Source organism: Schistocerca gregaria, chromosome 8, assembly GCF_023897955.1.
Source record: "Schistocerca gregaria isolate iqSchGreg1 chromosome 8, iqSchGreg1.2, whole genome shotgun sequence".
NCBI lineage: Eukaryota > Metazoa > Arthropoda > Insecta > Orthoptera > Acrididae > Schistocerca > Schistocerca gregaria.
Genome location: NC_064927.1, coordinates 475,148,244 through 475,169,797, shown reverse-complemented (window position 1 = coordinate 475,169,797; position 21,554 = coordinate 475,148,244). Strand labels below are relative to the sequence as shown.

Genomic DNA, 21,554 nt, shown 5'->3' with positions numbered 1-21,554 from the left:
CGAAGGCATCGAGGATTTTCCATTGCCCAATAGTGCATATTATGCTGGTTTACATTACCGCTGTTGGTGAATGACGCTTCGTCGCTAAATAGAATGCGTGCAATAAATCTGTCATCATCCTGTAATTTATCTTGTGCCCAGTGGCAGAACTGTACACGACATTCAGAGTCATCGCCATGCAATTCCTGCTGCACAGAAATATTGTACGGGTGCAATCGATGTAGATATATCATTCTCAACACCGACATTTTTGAGATTCCCGATTCTCACGCAGTTTGTCTGCTACTGATGTGTGGATTAGTGGCAACAGCAGCTAAAACACCTACTCGGGCATCACCATTTGTTGCAGGTCGTGGTTGTCGCCCTAACCGATGTCTGCTTCACGTCTGCTGTGCAGCGAGCTACCTTAATTAACTGTATTTTTCTTACTTGTCACTTTTTCTTACTTGTCACTTTTCTTACTTGTCACTTCTTCCGTGTGTTTTTGCTTTTAGGAAGCTTTAATTGTCGAGTGCTACTAATAGTGTTCCATAGATTTCGTGTTTGTTTTGAATACAGTCAGAGAGAGTCCCTTTAGTCAACCACAGTGCCAGTAGTGCTAGTGTTTGTTTTCAATACAGTCCAGAGACAGGTAGTGCTATTTTTATTGTTTTCTACAAGAAGTGGTTAGCAATCACAGTTTAGTCAATAATCAGCCGTCTTTAGTGAATTAGCAGTCTAGTTAAAAGTTGATGAAGTCTCTTCAGTAAATTGATTCCTTAGGATGGATAGGATGTGTGACTGCTGTGTACGGACGCACGAGGAGCTGGCCACTCTTCGCGAACAGCTGAGCGTGTTGATGGCCGCGGTCAGCCGTCTTCAAGCTGCTGCCTCGGAGTGTAGCGGCATGTGGGGAGTCTGGTGCATCGCAAGGTACACCCCAGGTGTTACATGCTTCACCCACTGTCCCTGCTGTCGAGACATCTTCGCGGGTACCGGGCGCGGTTGGGCCACCCTCTCCCCAAGGGGAGTGGCGGGTACAGTGGCGTTCGCGGCGCACGAGGCAGAGGGTAAATGTGGAGGCTGGCCGTGTGGCATCACCCGCTCTGCCTGTGAGTGGACATGTGGCTGCTCCTTCAGCAAGGTCCTAGAAGGCACACGGGGGGAGGGGTTTATTAGTTATTGGGAGCTCCAACGTTAGGCGGGTGATGGAGCCCCTTAGGGAAATAGCGGAAAGGTCGGGGAAGAAGACCAGGGTTCACTCTGTCTGCTTGCCGGGGGGTCTCATCCGAGATGTGGAGGAGGCCCTACCGGCGGCGATAGAGAGCACTGGGTGCACCCGACTGCAAATTGTTGCTCATGTAGGCACCAATGACTCCTGCCGTCTGGGTTCAGAGGTCATCCTCAGTTCGTACAGGCGGTTGGCAGAATTGGTGAAGGCAGAAAGACTCGCTCGCGGGGTGGAATCAGAGCTAACTATTTGTAGTATACTTCCCAGAACCGATCGCGGTCCTCTGGTTTGGAGCCGAGTGGAAGGCTTAAACCAGAGGATCAGACAATTCTGCGGAGAGCTGGGGTGCAAATTTCTCGACCTCCACTGTTGTTGTTGTTGTTGTTGTCGTGGTTTTCAGTCCTGAGATTGGTTTGATGCAGCTCTCCATGCTACTCTATCCTGTGCAAGTTTCTTCATCTCCCAGTACCTACTGCAACCTACGTCCTTCTGAATCTGCTTACTGTATTCATCTCTTGGTCTCCCTCTACGATTTTTACCCTCCATGGTGCCCTCCAATACTAAATTGGTGATCCCTTGATACCTCAGAACATGTCCTACCAACCTATCCCTTCTTCTGGTCAAGTTGTGCCACAAACTTCTCTTCTCCCCAATCCTATTCAATACTTCCTCATTAGTTATGTGATTTTCCCATTTAATCTTCAGCATTCTTCTGTAGCACCACATTTTGAAAGCTTCTATTCTGTTCTTGTCCAAACTATTTATCGTCCGTGTTTCACTTCCATACATGTCTACACTCCATACAAATACTTTCAGAAATGACTTCCTGACACTTAAATCTATACTCGATGTTAACAAATTTCTCTTTTTCAGAAACGCTTTCCTTGCTATTGAAAGCCTACATTTTATATCCTCTCTACTTCGACCATCATCAGTTATTTTGTTCCCCAAATAGCAAAACTCCTTTACTACTTTAAGTGTCTCATTTCCTAATCTAATACCCTCAACATCACCCGACTTAATTCGACTACATTCCATTATCCTCGTTTTGCTTTTGTTGATGTTCATTTTATATCCTCCTTTCAAGACACTATCCATTCCGTTCAACTGCTCTTCCAAGTCCTTTGCTGTCTCTGACAGAATTACAATGTCATTGGCGAACCTCAAAGTTTTTATTTCTTCTCCATGCATTTTAATACCTACTCCAAATTTTTCTTTTGTTTCCTTTACTGCTTGCTCAATATACAGATTGAATAACATCGGGGAGAGACAACAACCCTGTCTCACTCCCTTCCCAACCACTGCTTCCCTTTCATGTCTCAAGACTCTTATAACTGCCATCTGGTTTCTGTACAAATTGTAAATAGCCTTTCGCTCCCTGTATTTTTACCCCTGCTACCTTCAGAATTTGAAGGAGAGTATTCCAGTCAACATTGTCGAAAGCTTTCTCTAAGTCTACAAATGTTAGAAACGTAGGTTTGCCTTTCATTAATCTAGATTCTAAGATAAGTCGTAGTGTCAGTATTGCCTCACGTCTTCCAACATTTCTACGGAAGCCAAAATGATCTTCCCCGAGGTCAGCTTCTACTAGTTTTTCCATTTCTCTGTAAAGAATTCGCGTTTGTATTTTGCAGCTGTGACTTATTAAACTGATAGTTCGGTAATTTTCACATCTGTCAGCACCTGCTTTCTTTGGGATTGAAATTATTATATTCTTCTTGAAGTCTGAGGGTATTTCGCCTGTCTCATACATCTTGCTCATCAGATGGTAGAGTTTTGTAAGGACTGGCTCTCCCGAGGCCGTCAGTAGTTCCAATGGAATGTTGTCTACTCCGAGGGCCTTTGTTTCGACTCAGGTCTTTCAGTGCTCTGTCAAACTCTACACGCAGTATCGTATATCCCATTTCATCTTCATCTACATCCTCTTCCAATTCCATAATATTGTCCTCAAGTATATCGCCCTTGTATAGACCCTCTATATACTCCTTCCACCTTTCTGCTTTATCTTCTTTGTGCGGGTGGAAAAATGTAGGGTCCCCCTGAATAGGTCAGGCATGCACTATACGCCGGATGCGGCTACAAGGGTAGCGGAGTATGTGTGGAGTGCACACGGGGGTTTTTTAGGTTAGAGAATTCCCTCCCTAGGCCCGACAAGATGCCTCCTGAGACGGGGCAAGATAGGAGTAGGCAAAATGCAACAGGGAATGACAATATTAATGTGCTAATAGTAAATATTGAATTTAAATATTGAATTTAATTGATGAAAGGAGAAAATATAAAAATGCAGTAAATGAATCAGGCAAAAAGGAATACAAACGTATCAAAAATGAGATTGACAGGAAGTGCAAAATGGCTAAGCAGGGATGGCTAGAGGACAAATGTAAGGATGTAGAAGCTTATCTCACTAGGGGTAAGATAGATACTGCCTACAGGAAAATTAAAGACCTTTGGAGAGAACAGAACCACGTGTATGAATATCAAGAGCTCAGATGGCAACCCAGTTCTAAGCAAAGAAGGGAAGGCAGAAAGGTGGAAGGACTATATAGAAGGTTTATACAAGGGCGATGTACTTGAGGACAATATTATGGAAATGGAAGAGGATGTAGATGAAGACGAAATGGGAGATAAGATACTGTGTGAAGAGTTTGACAGAGCACTGAAAGACCTAAGTCAAAACAAGGCCCCCGGAGTAGACAACATTCCACTTGAACTACTGACGGCCTTGGGAGAGCAAGTCCTCACAAAACTCTACCATCTGGTGAGCAAGATGTTTGAGACAGGTGAAATGCCATCAGACTTCAAGAAGAATATAATAATTCCAATCCCAAAGAAAGCAGGTGCTGACAGATGTGAAAATTACCGAACTATCAGTTTAATAAGTCACAGCTGCAAAATACTAATGCGAATTCTTTACAGACGAATGGAAAAACTGGTAGATGCGGACCTTGGGGAGGATCAGTTTGGATTCTGTAGAAATGTTGGAACACGTGAGGCAATACTGACCTTACGACTTATCTTAGAAGAAAGATTAAGAAAAGGCAAACCTACGTTTCTAGCATTTGTAGACTTAGAGAAAGCTTTTGACAATGTTGACTGGAGTACTCTCCTTCAAATTCTGAAGGTGGCAGGGGTAAAATACAGGGAGCGAAAGGCTATTTACAATTTGTACAGAAACCAGATGGCAGTCATAAGAGTCGAGGGGCATGAAAGGGAAGCAGTGGTTCGGAAAGGAGTGAGACAGGGTTGTAGCCTCTCCCCGATGTTAGTCAACTGTATATTGAGCAAGCAGTAAAGAAAACAAAAGAAAAATTTGGAGTAGGTATTAAAATTCATGGAGAAGAAGTAAAAACTTTGAGGTTCTCCAATGACATTGTAATTCTGTCAGTTATGGCAAAGGACTTGGAAGAGCAGTTGAACGGAATGGACAGTGTCTTGAAAGGAGGATATAAGATGAACATCAACAAAAGCAAAACGAGGATAATGGAATGTAGTCGAATTAAGTCGGGTGATGCTGAGGGAATGAGATTAGGAAATGAGACACTTAAAGTAGTAAAGGAGTTTTGCTATTTGGGGAGCAAAATAACTGAAGATGGTCAAAGTAGAGAGTATATAAAATGTAGACTGGCAATGGCAAGAAAAGCGTTTATGAAGAAGAGAAATTTGTTAACATCGAATATAGATTTATGTATCAGGAAGTCGTTTCTGAAAGAATTTGTGTGGAGTGTAGCCATGTATGGAAGTGAAACATGGACGATAAATAGTTTGGACAAGAAGAGAATAGAAGCTTTCGAAATGTGGTGCTACAGAAGAATGCTGAAGATTAGATGGGTAGATCACATAACTAATGAAGAGGTATTGAATAGGATTGGGGAGAAGAGAAGTTTGTGGCACAACTTGACTAGAAGAAGGGATCGGTTGGTAGGACATGTTATGAGGCATCAAGGGATCACAAATTTAGCATTGGAGGGCAGCGTGGAGGGTAAAAATTGTAGAGGGAGGCCAAGAGATGACTACACTAAGCAGATTCAGAAGGATGTAGGTTGCAGTAGGTACTGAGAGATGAAGAGGCTTGCACAGGATAGAGTGGCATGGAGAGCTGCATCAAACCATTCTCAGGACTGAAGACAACAACAACAACAACAACAACAACAACAACAACAACAATAGTAAACTACAGGAGCATCTACAGAAAGGTCCCAGAACTGCTCTCATTAATAAACAGTCACAACGCCCATATAGTACTAGGGACAGAAAGTTATAGTTCTGGATGGAGATTTTAATTTGCCGAATATAGACTGGGAGACTCAAACGTTCATAACAGGCAGCAGGGAAAAAGAATCCAGTGAAATTTTTTTAAAGTGCTTATCTGAAAACTACCTTATAGCCAAAGCCTTGCAGACAAACAAAAATTACGCGAAGCGAAATGTAGTGTGAGGAGGGCTATGCGAGAGGCATTCAATGAATTCGAAAGAAAAGTTCTATGTACTGACTTGGCAGATAATCCTAAGACATTTTGGTCCTATGTCAAAGCGGTAGGTGGATCAAAACAAAATGTCCAGACACTCTGTGACCAAAATGGTACTGAAACAGAGGATGACAGACTAAAGGCCGAAATACTAAATGTCTTCTTCCAAATCTGTTTCACACAGGAAGAGTGCACTGTAGCTCCTTCTCTAGATTGTTGCACAAATGACAAAATGGTAGATATCGAAATAGATGACAGAGGGATAGAGAAACAATTAAAATCGCTCAAAAGAGGAAAGGCCGCTGGACCTGATGGGATACCAGTTCGATTTTACACAGAGTACGTGAAGGAACTTGCCCCCCTTCTTCCAGTGATGTACCGTAGGTCTCTAGAAGAGCGAAGCGTTCCAAAGGATTGGAAAAGGGCACAGGTCATCCCCATTTTCAAGAAAGGACGTCGAACAGATGTGCAGAACTATAGACCTATATCTCTAATGTCGATCAGTTGTAGAGTTTTGGAACACGTACTATGTTCGAGTATAATGACTTTTCTGGAGACTAGAAATCTACTCTGTAGGAATCAGCATGGGTTTCGAAAGAGACGGTCGTGTGAAACCCAGCTCGCGCTATCGTCCACGAGAATCAGAGGGCCATAGACATGGGTTCACAGGTAGATGCCGTGTTTCTTGACTTCCGCAAGGCGTTTGACTCAGTTCCCCACAGTCGTTTAATGAACAAAGTAAGACCATACAGACTATCAGACCAATTGTGTGTTTGGATTGAGGAGTTCCTAGATAACAGAACGCAGCATGTCACTCTCAATGGAGAGAAGTCTTCCGAAGTAAGAGTGATTTCAGGTGTGCCGCAGGGGAGTGTCATAGGACCGTTGCTATTCACAATATACATAAATGACCTGGTGGATGACATCGGAAGTTCACTGAGGCTTTTTACAGATAATGCTGTGGTGTATCGAGAGGTTGCAACAATGAAAAATTGTACTGAAATGCAGGAGGATCTGCAGCGAATTGACGCATGGTGCACGGAATGGCAATTGAATCTCAATGTAGACAAGTGTAATGTGCTGCGAATACATAGAAAGATAGATCCCTTATCATTTAGCTACAAAATAGAAGGTCAGCAACTGGAAGCAGATAATTCCATAAATTATCTGGGAGTATGCATTCGGAGTGATTTAAAATGGAATGATCATATGAAGTTGATCGTCAGTAAAGCAGGTGCCAGACAGAGATTCATTGGAAGGATCCTAAGGAGGTGCAATCCGAAAACAAAGGAAGTGGGTTACAGTACGCTTGTTCACCCACTGCTTGAATACTGCTCAACAGTGTGGGATCCGTACCACATAGGGTTGATAGAAGAGATAGAGAAAATCCAACGGAGAGCAGCACACTTCGTTACAGGATCATTTAGTAATCGCAAAAGCGTTACGGAGATGATAGATAAACTCCAGTGGAAGACTCTGCAGGAGAGACGCTCAGTAGCTCGGTACGGGCTATTGTTAAAGTTTAGAGAACATACCTTCACCGAAGAGTCAAGCAGTATATTGCTCCCTCCTACGTATATCTCGCGAAAAGACCATGGTAAAATCAGAGAGATTAGAGCCCACACAGAAGCATACTGACAATCCTTCTTTCCACGAACAATACGAGACTGGAATAGAAGGGAGAACCGATAGAGGTACTCAGGGTACCCTCCGCCACACACTGTCAGGTGGCTTGCGGAGTATGGATGTAGATGTAGATGTAGACATTTCACATGTGGCTGATCACTTCCTGTTTCCTTAAACAACGTAACTATATGGCGAACAGTCCGGACACTTGGATGATGTCGTCCAGGATACCGAGCAGCATACATAGCATACATCCATTGGGCATTTTGATCACAGTCGCCATACATCAACATGATATCAACCTTTTCCGCAATTGGTAAATGGTCCATTTTAACATGGATTATGTATCACAAAGCAAATACCGTCCACACTGGCAGAATGTTACATTATACCACGTACTTATACGTTTGTGACTATTACAGCACCATCTATCACAAAGCGAAAAAAGTCTTCCAACTAAAAAATTCATATTCCTTTACATACTACACGAATATGTAATAAAAAATGGTGGTTCCAATTTTAAAAAAACGCAGTTCATATCCATTTGACCTATGGCAACGCCATCTAGCAGGCCAACCATAGCGCCATCTGGTTTCCCCCTTCAAGCTAGACGAGTTTTGTTCTTTGTATTTTGTTCATTTGATGCTTATTTCGTTTTATATTTGGCCTGCTCACTATCAATGTACCACCCTATATAGCAACATGAAAGAAGTTAGAGACTAACTAAGAAGCTACAGGCAGACTCTTCCAACAATACATAGAACTAAACAAAGGGCACTTTAGTGTGTTATTTATTGATTACAGTTCAGGCAACAGTGGCACTTATGATGGCATAAAACTATGCTAAGAATTCAAGTTATTTATTGATTACAGTTCAGGCAACAGTGGCACCTATGATGGCATACAACTATGCTAAGAATTCAAATATGCATGACCCTAGCTCTAATAAACAAAAAGTGAAGTGAAGAAATTTGCAGCTTCACACACAGATTAAGACTGAATCATGACTAAAGCTATGCTAAGTGCAGTGCACTGTGATGATCACTTCATATAGAACATTATTACCAGTCTGGGAAAAATATATTAAAAACAAAGATTCCAAGACTTACCAAGCGGGAAAGCGCCGGCAGACAGGCACAATGAACAAAACACACAAACACACACACAGAATTACTAGCTTTCGCAACCGATGGTTGCTTCTTCAGGAAAGAGGGAAGGAGAGGGAAAGACGAAAGGATGTGGGTTTTAAGGGAGAGGGTAAGGAGTCATTCCAATCCCAGGAGCGGAAAGACTTCCCTTAGGGGGAAAAAAGGACAGGTGTACACTCGCACACACACACATATCCATCCGCACATACACAGACACAAGCAGACATATTTAAAGGCAAAGAGTAAGGGCAGAGATGTCAGTCAAGGCGGAAGTACAGAGGCAAAGAAGTTATTGAAAGACAGGTGAGGTATGAGCGGCGGCAACTTGAAATTAGCGGAGGTTGAGGCCTGGCGGATATCGAGAAGAGAGGATATACTGAAGGCCGAGTTCCCATCTCCGGAGTTCGGATAGGTTGGTGTTGGTGGGAAGTATCCAGATAACTCGGATGGAGTAACACTGTGCCAAGATGTGCTGGCCGTGCACCAAGGCATGTTTAGCCACAGGGTGATCCTCATTACCAACAAACACTGTCTGCCTGTGTCCATTCATGCAAATGGACAGTTTGTTGCTGGTCATTCCCACATAGAAAGTGTCACAGTGTAGGCAGGTCAGTTGGTAAATCACGTTGGTGCTTTCACACGTGGCTCTCCCTTTGATCATGTACACCTTCCGGGTTGCAGGACTGGAGTAGGTGGTGGTAGGAGGGTACATAGGACAGGTTTTACACCGGGGGCGGTTGCAAGGGTAGGAGCCAGAGGGTGGGAAGGTGGTTTGGGGATTTCATAGGGATGAACTAAGAGGTTACGAAGGTTAGGTGGACGGCGGAAAGACACTCTTGGTGGAGTGGGGAGGATTTCATGAAGGATGGATCTCATTTCGGGGCAGGATTTTAGGAAGTCGTATCCCTGCTGGAGAGCCACATTCAGAGTCTGATCCAGTCCCGGGAAGTATCCTGTCACAAGTGGAGCACTTTTGGGGTTCTTCTGTGAGAGGTTCTGGGTTTGAGGGGATGAGGAAGTGGCTCTGGTTATCTGCTTCTGTACCAGGTCGGGAGGGTAGTTGCGGGATGCGAAAGCTGTTTTCAGGTTGTTGGTGTAATGGTCGAGGGATTCAGGACTGGAGATTTCGTTTGCTGCAAAGGCCTAGACTGTTGGGAAGGGACCGTTTGATATGGAATGGGTGGCAGCTGTCATAATGGAGGTACTGTTGCTTGTTGGTCGGTTTCATGTGGACGGATGTGTGAAGCTGGCATTGGACAGATGGAGGTCAACGTCAAGGAAAGTGGCATGGGATTTGGAGTAGGACCAGGTGAATCTGATGGAACCAAAGGAGTTGAGGTTGGAGAGGAAATTCTGAAGTTGTTATTCACTGTGAGTCCAGATCATGAAGATGTCATCAATAAATCTGTACCAAACTTTGGGTTGGCAGGCTCGGGCAACCAAGAAGGCTTCCTCTAAGTGACCCATAAATAGGTTGGCATACGAGGGGGCCATCCTGGTACCCATGGCTGTTCCCTTTAATTGTTGGTATGTCTGGCCTTCAAAAGTGAAGAAGTTGTGGGTCAGGATGAAGCTGGCTAAGGTGATGAGGAAAGAGGATGCTATGTACAACCGGTGTAGATGTGGGAGAGGATATCCGCCAGGCCTCAACCTCCGCTAATTTCAAGTTGCCGCCGCTCATACCTCACCTGTCTTTCAACAACTTCTTTGCCTCTGTACTTCCGCCTTGACTGACATCTCTGCCCTTACTCTTTGCCTTTAAATATGTCTGCTTGTGTCTGTGTATGTGCGGATGGATATGTGTGTGTGTGTGCGAGTGTACACCTGTCCTTTTTCCCCCCCTAAGGTAAGTCTTTCCACTCCCGGGATTGGAATGACTCCTTACCCTCTCCATTAAAACCCACATCCTTTCGTCTTTCCCTCTCCTTCCCTCTTTCCTGAAGAAGCAACCATCGGTTGCGAAAGCTAGTAATTCTGTGTGTGTCTTTGTGTGTTTTGTTCATTGTGCCTGTCTGCCAGTGCTTTCCCACTTGGTAAGTCTTGGAATCTTTGTTTTTAATATATTTTTCCCATGTGGAAGTTTCTTTCTCTTTTATTTACATCATTATTACCAGTCTATGGTTTTAGCTTTGTATTTATATTGCATCTTATTATTATAACTGTAATTCAGTAGTTGAAGTAATATCTTGCATTCTTCATTTATGCAATGACAAAAAGGAAGAGAATTTTAAAAATTTCACAAGGCTTGCACATCATTTGTAATAACTGGAAAATTTGTTTGATTTTATGTACATGCACCTCCACAAATTACTCAAAACTCAGTCACCATTACTGCTAGAACTGTGAGCTGTGAATCAAGACTATTTTAATAGGGTTATCAATATCTCTTTGGAACTATAAATGTCATGCATGCTGCTCTTTCATTAAATTATAAAAAACAATAAACTGAAATTAATATGTAAAGTAATAATTGTACATTAGGGAATTTAGTATGTACATTTATGTAAGAAACAATGAAACTAATCATCCATAATTCCACATACAGGTAGTGTCAGAAATATCCTGTCAGGAATCAAACTTCTATCACAGACGTCGAAGCAACCTAGCCACATTTCCAGTACATTTCATGCTGCTTAAGAAAGATGGTTCTTATCATTTTGGCTATGACACAGGTTAGTATTTACCTCAGTAAATTAATATGAAATATGTTACTGGGAGTACAGAAAATGAACTTGCAGCATGTATTCCACTTAATTATAAATAAAAGATCAATCATATTGGAAAATACAGTTATCTGTTGTTCTAGTCAACAAAGACAACACAATGGTACTTTAATTCATACTTCAAAAACCACCAGTGATTTAACTGTAGATTCACAGGAAACAATAAGAATACTAACATACACATATTGAGCCTGAACACAAGCACATTAACGAAATGAAATGGAACAACCTTTAACATGTGCAGCATAATCTCTCCTCTGATACTTAATTCACGGGTTGGTTGGCAGCAGTCTAGCTGGCAGCAGATATCCAGTTTCCATATATTTCCTTCTACTTTTTTTTTTCATTTCTCTCTAGTACTTGTTGCCAACTAAACTATAAACTTAAACTCCATATGAACATGCCTCAGAAGGCCCAACAGTACCAACATCCTCAGTCAAAAGGCATTACTGGATGTGGATATGGAGGGGTTTATGGTCATCACACTGCTCTCCTTGCTGCTGTCAGTTATCATGACTGGGTTGCCAACATACTTTATAATGTAATCTATGTACTCTAGCTGTGATCTTCCTCTGTTTTTTTTATATTAACCATAGCAGTTACTTGTGTTATGATACTTGCAACGGATTCAAAAGTGTACATGACTAGGGAAAATTGATGGAAGAAACTGCTTATGTCTACAATCACTTATTTCTCACAGTAGATTTTAACTTAATAGAGACCTTTCTTTCTTTATGAAATAACCTTCTGAGCTAAACACTTTAATTTAATGTGTAAAACCTCTCCTGAGCCTTACATTTTCTTTCTTGTGAGTAAAGGGCATTTGCAGTTCAAGAAAAGGACAGTTTCTGTCTTAAAATGTACAAAATCAAATTTCCTGTGCATTAGCTTCAATTCTGACTTGTCAGTCTTGAATCACCCCTCTGCCACTTTCAGAAACAGACTGACTTTGGTAAATCACAATAAAACTAAGTCTGGATGGCTGGCTGGGGATTTGAATCTTCATCCTCTAAAATGTGAGTTCAAAGTCTTAATATTATGCCATTTCGCTCAGTGTGATTACTAGCAACTTTCATTTTCGTAATATTGTTACATTATGTCCTGGATTTTCCATCGTTTGATTTTCTTATTTTCAAGTTACAGATCAGCTTATCTGCTTGGTATATCAGAATCCATACCTATTATAAAAATGGATGTACACATATGTGTATGTATGGATGCATGGATGGATGGGTATTCCACATCTCCTCCTAAACCACTGGATTGATTTCAATGAAACTTGTTACACATATCACTTACTATCTGCGTGGGTCGAGGTGAAAAAGTAGTATAGCCCACGACATTTGAATATCCATATTTTATTCATCCATGATTGGAAAATGTAATTATTTTGTGACTTTCAACATACTTAAGACATACTTTCACATCTTTATGAAACTCAAAGAAAAATATGTTTATCACTATCTAAATTTTCACTGTTTATGAAGTAAAACTGCAACAGGAAGCATGACATTTTAATTTGGTACTTCTTTACTTCTAACTGCATTTGTGACACATTTTTGCAGACAGTCTTCCCCTATGCCACTCTATATACCAACTAAATATCATTGTACAAAACATAGCTCAGGAGATATGACATCATAAACATTGAGATACATGAAAAACAGCCACATTCATGACCTTTAAACGTATTACTTCTTTATTACTAACTCTATTCACAACACATTTCTCTGGCAGTAGACACATATATCGCTGACTGTACCTGCAAAATCATATCATTGTATGATACGGCTTCAGACATTCAGCTGCATGAAAATGAAATTGCACTGCAAAATTCGCTAAATATACAGGTGAAAGATGTGTACAAAAACTTGTGAAATATTTTAAATATATGTGAAATATATATGACATGTGCATATGTGGGCAAAGCCACAGGTAAAAAGCTCATCTTAAACCCCTTGAATGATTTCAGTCAAATATAGTACATATACGAGTTACGATCTGAGAAGAAATACTGTGGGGGGTATGAACCACCAGCCTCCTATTGGATGGGGGTGATTACTTCCAGAGATAAGGAGGGAGGAGTAGACAGGCAAACAACGAGGGGGGAAAGGAGGAGATGGATAGAGATAGAGGAAAGGAGTAGGAGAAAAACAGAGTGTGGGAGAGGGGGAAATGCACAAAAGAGAGGTGAGGAGCAGATGGACAGAGGCAGGTGGGAGGATAAGATCAGCAGACAGACAGCTGGGGGGGAAATGGACAGAGAGAGAGGTGAGGAGGAGATGGACAAAGAAAGGAAAGAGGAGGAGATGGATGGACAGAGGGGTAGGAAGAGATGGACAGACAAAGGGGCATGGAGAGCGGGGGGGGGGGGGGGGGGGGGGGGGGTAGGGGGGAGTAATTAGGAGAGGGACAAATATGTTGTTGTTGTTGTTGTGGTCTTCAGTTCTGAGACTGGTTTGATGCAGCCCTCCATGCTACTCTATCCTGTGCAACCTTCTTCATCCCCCAATACCTACTGCAGCCTACATCCTTCTGAATCTGCTTAGTGTATTCATCTCTCGGTCTCCCTCCACAATTTTTACCCTCCACGCTGCCCTCCAGTACTAAATTGGTTATCCCTAAATGTCTCAGAACATGTCCTACCAACCGATCCCTTCTTCTAGTCAAGTTGTGCCACAAGCTCCTCTTATCCCCAATTCTATTCAATACCTCCTCATTAGTTATGTGATCTACCCATTTAATCTTCAGCATTCATCTGTAACACCACATTTTGAAACTTTCTATTCTCTTCTTGTCTAAAATATTTATCATCCACGTTTCACTTCCATACATCGCTATGCTCCACACAAATACTTTCAGAAACGAATTCCTGACATTTAAATCTATACTCGATGTTAACAAATTTTTCCTCTTCAGAAATGCTTTCCTTGCCACTGCCAGTCTACATTTTATATACTCTCTACTTTGACCATCATCAGTTATTTTGCTCCCCAAATAGCAAAACTCCTTTACTACTTTAAGTGTCTCATTTCCTAATCTAATGCCCTCAGCATCACCTGACTTAATTCGACTACATTCCATTATCCTTGTTTTGCTTTTGTTGATGTTCATCTTATATCCTCCTTTCAAGACACTGTCCATTCCGTTCAACTGCTCTTCCAAGTCCTTTGCTGTCTCTGACAGAATTACAACGTCATCGGCGAACCTCAAAGTTTTTATTTCATCTCAATGGATTTTAATACCTACTCCAAACTTTTCTTTTGTTTCCTTTATTGCTTGCTCAATATACAGCTTGAAAAACATTGGGGAGAGGCTACAACCCTGTCTCACTCCCTTCCCAACCACTGCTTCCCCTTCATACCCCTCGATTCTTATAACTGCCATCTGCTGTCTGTACAAATTATAAATAGTCTTTCGCACCCTGTATTTTACCCCTGCCACCTTCAGAATTTGAAGGAGAGTACTCCAGTCAACATTGTCAAAAGCTTTCTCTAAGTCTACAAATGCTAGAAACGTAGGTTTGCCTTTCCTTAATCTTTCTTCTAAGATAAGTCGTATGGGCAGTATTGCCTCACGTGTTCCAACATTTCTATGGAATCCAAACTGAACTTCACCGAGGCCGACTTCTACTAGTTTTTCAATTTGTCTGTAAAGAAATCGCGTTAGTATTTTGCAGCTGTGACTTATTAAACTGATAGTTCGGTAATTTTCACATCTGTCAACACCTGCTTTCTTTGGGATTGGAATTATTATATTCTTCTTGAAGTCTGAGGGTATTTCACCTGTCTCATACATCTTGCTCACCAGATGGTAGAGTTTTGTCAGGACTGGCCCTCCCAAGGCTGTCAGTAGTTCTAATGGAATGTTGTCTACTCCCGGGGTCTTGTTTTGACTTAGGTCTTTCAGTGTTCTGTCAAACTCTTCACACAGTATCATATCTCCCATTTCATCTTCATCTACATCCTCTTCCATTTCCATAATATTGTCCTCATGTACATCGCCCTTGTATAGACCCTCTATATACTCCTTCCACCTTTCTGTTTTCCCTTCTTTGCTTAGAACTGGGTTTCCATTCATGCAAGTGGTTCTCCTTTCTCCAAAGGTCTCTTTACTTTTTCCTGTAGGCAGTATCTATCTTACCCCTAGTGAGATAAGCCTCTACATCCTTACATTGGACCTCTAGCCATCCCTGCTTAGCCATTTTGCACTTCCTCTCGATCTCATTTTTGAGACATTTGTATTCCTTTTTGCCTGCTTCATTTACTGCATTTTTATATTTTCTCCTTTCATCAATTAAATTCAATATTTCTTCTGTTACCCAATGGTTTTTACTAGCCCTCGTCTTTGTTCCTATTTGATCCTCTGCTGCCTTCACTATTTCATCCCTCAAAGCTACCCATTCTTCTTCTACTGTGTTTCTTTCCCCCATTCCTGTCAATTGTTCCCTTATGCTCCCCTGAAACTCTGTACAACCTCTGATTCTTTCAGTTTATCCAGGTCCCATCTCCTTAAATTCCCACAAATATAAGACTGGAATAAACACACACGGGCAACACTGGGTACCCAGTTAGTTGCTATATAAATATCACTGAGTAAATCAGCATGAGTGGGACGATTTGATTTTCCGTACCGAGTGATTACATAACTTGTTTCCCTACCATTAACCCAGATTAGACAACCATAAATATGGATTGCATCTAAAATTTCTGTGATTTAAGATGACTTACATCTATAATGATGCTTTATGCATATAAAAAACACATATTCAGTGTGGCTTTAGTTGTATAAAATAAGTACACTGGAGTATACATTAGGAACCCCCAGGAGACATCTTGCTAATACTGTATACCCCCATCTCTAGCCATAATAGGGGCCTCAATAAGGTGTGGAAGAGGATCCACAGGTTTCTTATCAAGTTATCCAACTGACACTACTCCAATGTAAATATTTCCTAGAGCTACCAAACTGCATGAATGTTGATTGCTGTGTTTCACCTGCTGTTTGAAATAGTGCCAAACATTTTCTATGGGATTAAGATTATATGATTTAACAAAGTAGTTGATGTGCAAAAGGATTCCTGAATGTTTGACAAATCAGGAATGTGTGTATGCAGCTCTGAGAATTCAGGTTTCATCATCTTAGAAGATGAGAGTGTCCCCAACTTACTCATAACAAAGTTGTAGAAGAAATGGCAACACTTGGTCATCACAACAGATAAGCATCCTTGCACATTCACAATAACATGCATGAGTGGTTCTATAATCAGAGCACTCGACACCTTACATATTTTGCAGAGAGTGAAATTCCTATTCTTTGGACCACTCTATGCCTACAGTCAGTTGCTGTTGACTTTCTATGTTGTTTGGCCCACTTAAGATGTGCAATATTATCTGCTGCTTGAGAAATGGCCTTTTGCAGAGTATCTGGCTCCAAATGTCCATTATGTACTATTTCCTTCACAGTGTTCTCTCAGAAACTACGTGAAATGGACCAGAATTTGCTGACAGCAGCAACCAATTGTCGATTTTAAGGCAAAGCACTTGTCTCCTGTCCATGTTCGTTAGGATCTATTTACAACCACTGTTCCTACACCATGTTAGATGGTACCCTACCCTTGCAAAAACATTGGAGAGTCTACACTGATACTCCAACAAATTGGGCAACCTCGTTCATTGTGTACATCCAAACACGATAGCTCCTTTCTGCCATTCTGTCACATCTTCACATTGACCTATCTTATTTCACTGATTCCAAACAGCTGACTGACACCTCTTCACTGCCATTACTTACCTCAGTGGTGGAGGTTCACATGGCTGCCTGGGGATAGTTCTGTTCCATCTACAGTGTTCCAAAGAGACCAATGTCTCTTGTAAGCAGGTGATATCTGGCTGTGTGTGTTGGTTCTCATGTTGAAGAAAGACAGATGCATAATACACAGCCAGAAAAGAAATTAGTTCATCCTTTTAGAGGTTTCCAATACACAGGATTTATTGATGCAACAGTGATTGTGGAGTACATGAAATGATTATGTTTGCAGATCAAAAGCACAACTGGTTCTGAGGTACCAGGTACCAATGCAAGTTGAAACATCCATATTAGTACATGACGTATCCTCCACAGGTGGCAGTGCAGGATCTGGCATCCAGCTGATAATACTGGTAGGGAATTCTGCCCTGGGACATGTTGAGTTTTTTGGGCATTGTGTAGGCATGTGCTATCCTGTTGGAATTAGAGGTGTGCATGCCCATAGTCCCAATGCTAAAAACTGGTTCATGATGTCATGATGACATGTCTAGGCTCACAAGCCCTCTTATCTGTGTTGTGGTAGTTGTATGATCTGCCACTGCTGCCCTTATGATATGACAATACTAGTGGGTGTCTGTGCAGCATGGACATCCAGTACCTCATCTATATGTGTGAGTATGTTCTTGTGGCCACTGATACTAGCTTTTTTGGACAACTGACACAACATGTTCAACTTGGATGTCAACTTGGAAGGCCACAATTTGACCCCTTTCAAACTCACTCAGCTGGCATTAAAAATTATAGTTAGAATAAAAAGATGAATTATGACTCTGGTGGAAAGTATTTGATTTGTGTAGAAAGCATCACTTATTTTTATTTGGTAATACATGATTCCAGTACAGATGATTGTACACGTAAATCTCATAGACACACATCTTAGAGTTTTACGTAATAGTATAACACTTCTATTACAGTCATTTGTTATAGCTTCTTTACTGTATGGTAATGTGCATCTCCTTTGTTGTGACTGTTGGTATCTTCAGTCCGAATCTTCATTATCACTGGCAACAGAATTTACGCAATTCAATATTATTTGTACATACTAAGTAGCAGCATCATGTTCTTTTTCCTTCATATTCCTTGATTAACAAATACAGAGTATTTCACAATTTCTAGTACAGGCTTCTAGGTGTTGTAGAGGGAACATAGATGACAAAGTTTTGATAAGGAACCTATATCCATAAACGTACAGTTTGGATGTAAAACAAGTTTGAAGATAAGATCACTTCTGAAGCTCCCACTTCACAGCACACACACAGCAGAGACAATAAGCTCTGACCTCTGTGCTCTACAGAAGCTGCTCCCTATGGTAACACTGCTGTTCATTCCACAAGGTGTACCTGTGATGCATACTTTCACACACGTCAACAACTCTGGTGTACATCTGTGGAGCACCATAGTCAACTTATCAGTTTCTCACAGCCATTGTCGCAACCAGACAAAAATAGTATTTAATGGACTGAAATGTCCCGGAAATCGTTCTCATTATATGTGTTTTGCAGCTCTACCATTATGTACTGTACAGTCAAGTGTGAGATTTGAAAGTGATCTGATCTCCAAACTTATTTTGTATCCAAATGGCACATTCCTGGACATCAGGTCCTTATTAAAACTTCATCTAGTAAATTCGCCATGCAACACCTACACACACTGCTCACTGTTAAAAGCAAGAACTGTATCTACGCAAGTATACCTCAAGCATTCAACTTCCACAGACATTCCACACTGAGTCCTCTGCCTTTAATGTACTATTAGTGGTGTTTGTAAATACTGTTATTCACATTCCAGTAACTTCACTACTTCCAGTTATCCCCACTTACTGGTATTATGTCACCATTGTTACCTAATTCTTTACAGGGAACTATTCTAGTCATTACAGTCATTGCTATTTATTTATACTAACACTCTCCTACTTTAGTTATTAACATACTTAAACAGAAAGGCATATTCCCAAGGCCATTACAGCCAGTCATGCTGTTCATTAGGGGTATCCTAGCCAGAAGAAAGTGATGGAATTCCAGAAGACACCTTTGTTTGGTAGTGGATAATGATCATGCAAGCTATCCCATTACTTCTACTACTACTACTACTACTACTACTACTAGACTACTACCACTACAACTATTTTTATGTACTCACCCTCTCCATAGCTATGATTTGAAGAGTACTGTAGTATAACTAATTGATAATTTGAATTCTTACTGTCATACATTATTATTAATACTGCTTTTCTAACTATGAAATAGTACTCCACCTTCTATTCTTCAAGACTGAGGTACAATATATGAGCGCAACAACAACAGCAACAACAATAATAATAATAATAATAATAATAATAATAATAATTGTGGTATCACACCTGGCATATTACACAGCAGACTTCAAGTTTTCAGTATGTAACCCAATGTGTAAATTGTGAACTGTGTATTGTCAATTTCTAATTCACCTGGCACTTCTTACACTTACATACAACTAGTGCCAACATTGTTGTATTACTAAAAGATATTACTATAAAGCCAGCAATGAAATATAAACTGTTGTTTAGTTGTCATCGTCGTTGAATTCCTTACCTTGAAACTGGAAAATATTCGAAGCAACATTGTTGGCTGCATGTCCTTCTGTTAGTGCATTTCTTGGTAAAGTAAACCTAATGTACTGTAGTGCCTCATTTCCTTAGTTGAAACAGTGTACAAAACACACACATACACACATTTATATACAGAATGTTTACAAATTCAATGTCCAAAATGATAGATATGATGAAGAACATAACAAATATATGTAATTAAGCAACCAGTTGTAGCAAATGCATATTGATTGATTATGGGATACCCTGGAGGTATAAAACAACATTAAATGTGTTTCATCCCTTTATTTTTCTGTTTAGTGTTACAATAAATGCTGAAAATTAACAACATTAACTTCAGCGTACAGCTGGTATCTGCATAACAGGCCATCCTATGTTTTATGGAAAATGTGAGGCATGGTCTCTGTGAGTGTGACAGCTGCAAGAATTTTTGCAAGTAATACTTACTCCTCATCCACAGAGGTAGAACACCCTTTAGTTTTCATATAGCCCCTCAAAAAGAAGTCTAATGGAGTGAGATTCAGATATCTTCCAGTGCCATGTACATGTCCTCTCCAGCAAATCCACTGATTGCTGAAAGTGTGGATTAATGCTGCACATATTAGAGCTGCAAGGTGCACTGGGATCCCAGCTTGCTGGAACCACATCCTTCCTTTGATACATAGGGGTACCACCTGCAATAACATCAACATTTGCTCTTGCAGAAACAGTCTGTACATTGGCCACCTGAATCAAGGTGGCAACATGTAGGGCCTAAGCAAGTATTCACCTACAATACTGACCAACATTTTTACTTCAAATTGCCTCTGGCAATCCTGCATAAGTGCCATAAATTTACATGGGTTTTCATCCACCCATACATGCATGTTATAAAATTGTACATGATTTCCTGTCAAACCGAGCCTCATCTGTGGAACAACTTAAGGAAATTGAGGGTCTTTCATAGCCAGTTATGGACACGAGCGTACACACTGAAGCCAAGTTAGATAATCATCTGGTAGGACAGAAAGAATGGAACAGCTGCTTATGCAACACATTCCATACCAAACTTAACAATGGTGAACACTGAACTTAGTGTCAATTGCTCATGTACTTGTCTTTTTGTTTTCAAAGTGTAGCAGCATGTCTTCCTAAAAGGCTGCTGTAGGCACCATCTGTGGTTTGCCTGCATTGGACCTGCGTACCATCAATGTGGCAGTATTGCCCAGTTGACTATGGATTACAGTAAATGTGCAATAATGTGGACATTTTTGTGCAGAGAAACATTTGTGATACATTTGCTGGGCTCTGCAACCACTGCTTTTAGCTACACCATAAGCAAAGTGCATGTCTTGTACTTCTCTCCATGGAGAACTGTCACATAGGCACTACAGCACTAAATTCTGTTTACTGGCTCAATACAAATATCTGGAGGTCAAAACATTAAATACCTCAAATAAATTGTGGTTTGATGATATTTTGAAGGAGGGCTTTTTTTTATCTCCTCCTAGCCTGGGCACAGGTACACATCCTTAGTCCTCACTCAATATATCTTTCTGGCACCTTGTTTCTTAAATAAATGTATTTGCTGTTGTCTCCACCACAATATTTGCCAATGAATCTACATGTATTCAGCTGGTACAGTGTAACTGTACAGAGACTGGACTAGAAAAGATTGATTACGAAATTCATTGCCACAAAAATGGAAACAGCCATGTGTGTTATAAAAGAAATGTGCAGCAAAAGATGCTTCTTAAAATACATGAAAACGAACACTACAACACAGTTTTCAAATCAAAGAGTCTTTATGGAGATGAAACACAAATTTTAAACAGAAAGCGCAAAATTGAAGAATTTGTCTGTTGTAGTCACCCATTAAAATCTAACTTTCAGTAAATCAGCATATTACAACAGGCCAAGTTATGACCCTCCTTTTTTTGGGTAAAAAACAAGATTCCCTCAGTTTTATGAAGACCTAAAAGAAGGGAAATAAATGATAGCCCAAAGG

The 21,554-nt window shown here is 40.8% G+C and overlaps 1 protein-coding gene across 1 annotated transcript in view; it reads left to right on the top strand.

Moving 5' to 3' along the window:
* LOC126285249 (uncharacterized) overlaps positions 1–21,554 on the top strand; it is a 95,160-nt gene that overhangs the window by 49,894 nt on the left and 23,712 nt on the right. Inside the window, exon 2 of the mRNA XM_049984545.1 lies at positions 10,995–11,121. Within this exon, the coding sequence (XP_049840502.1) occupies positions 11,076–11,121 (46 nt within the window). The 5' untranslated portion in view covers positions 10,995–11,075. The remainder of the gene's footprint in view (positions 1–10,994; positions 11,122–21,554) is intronic.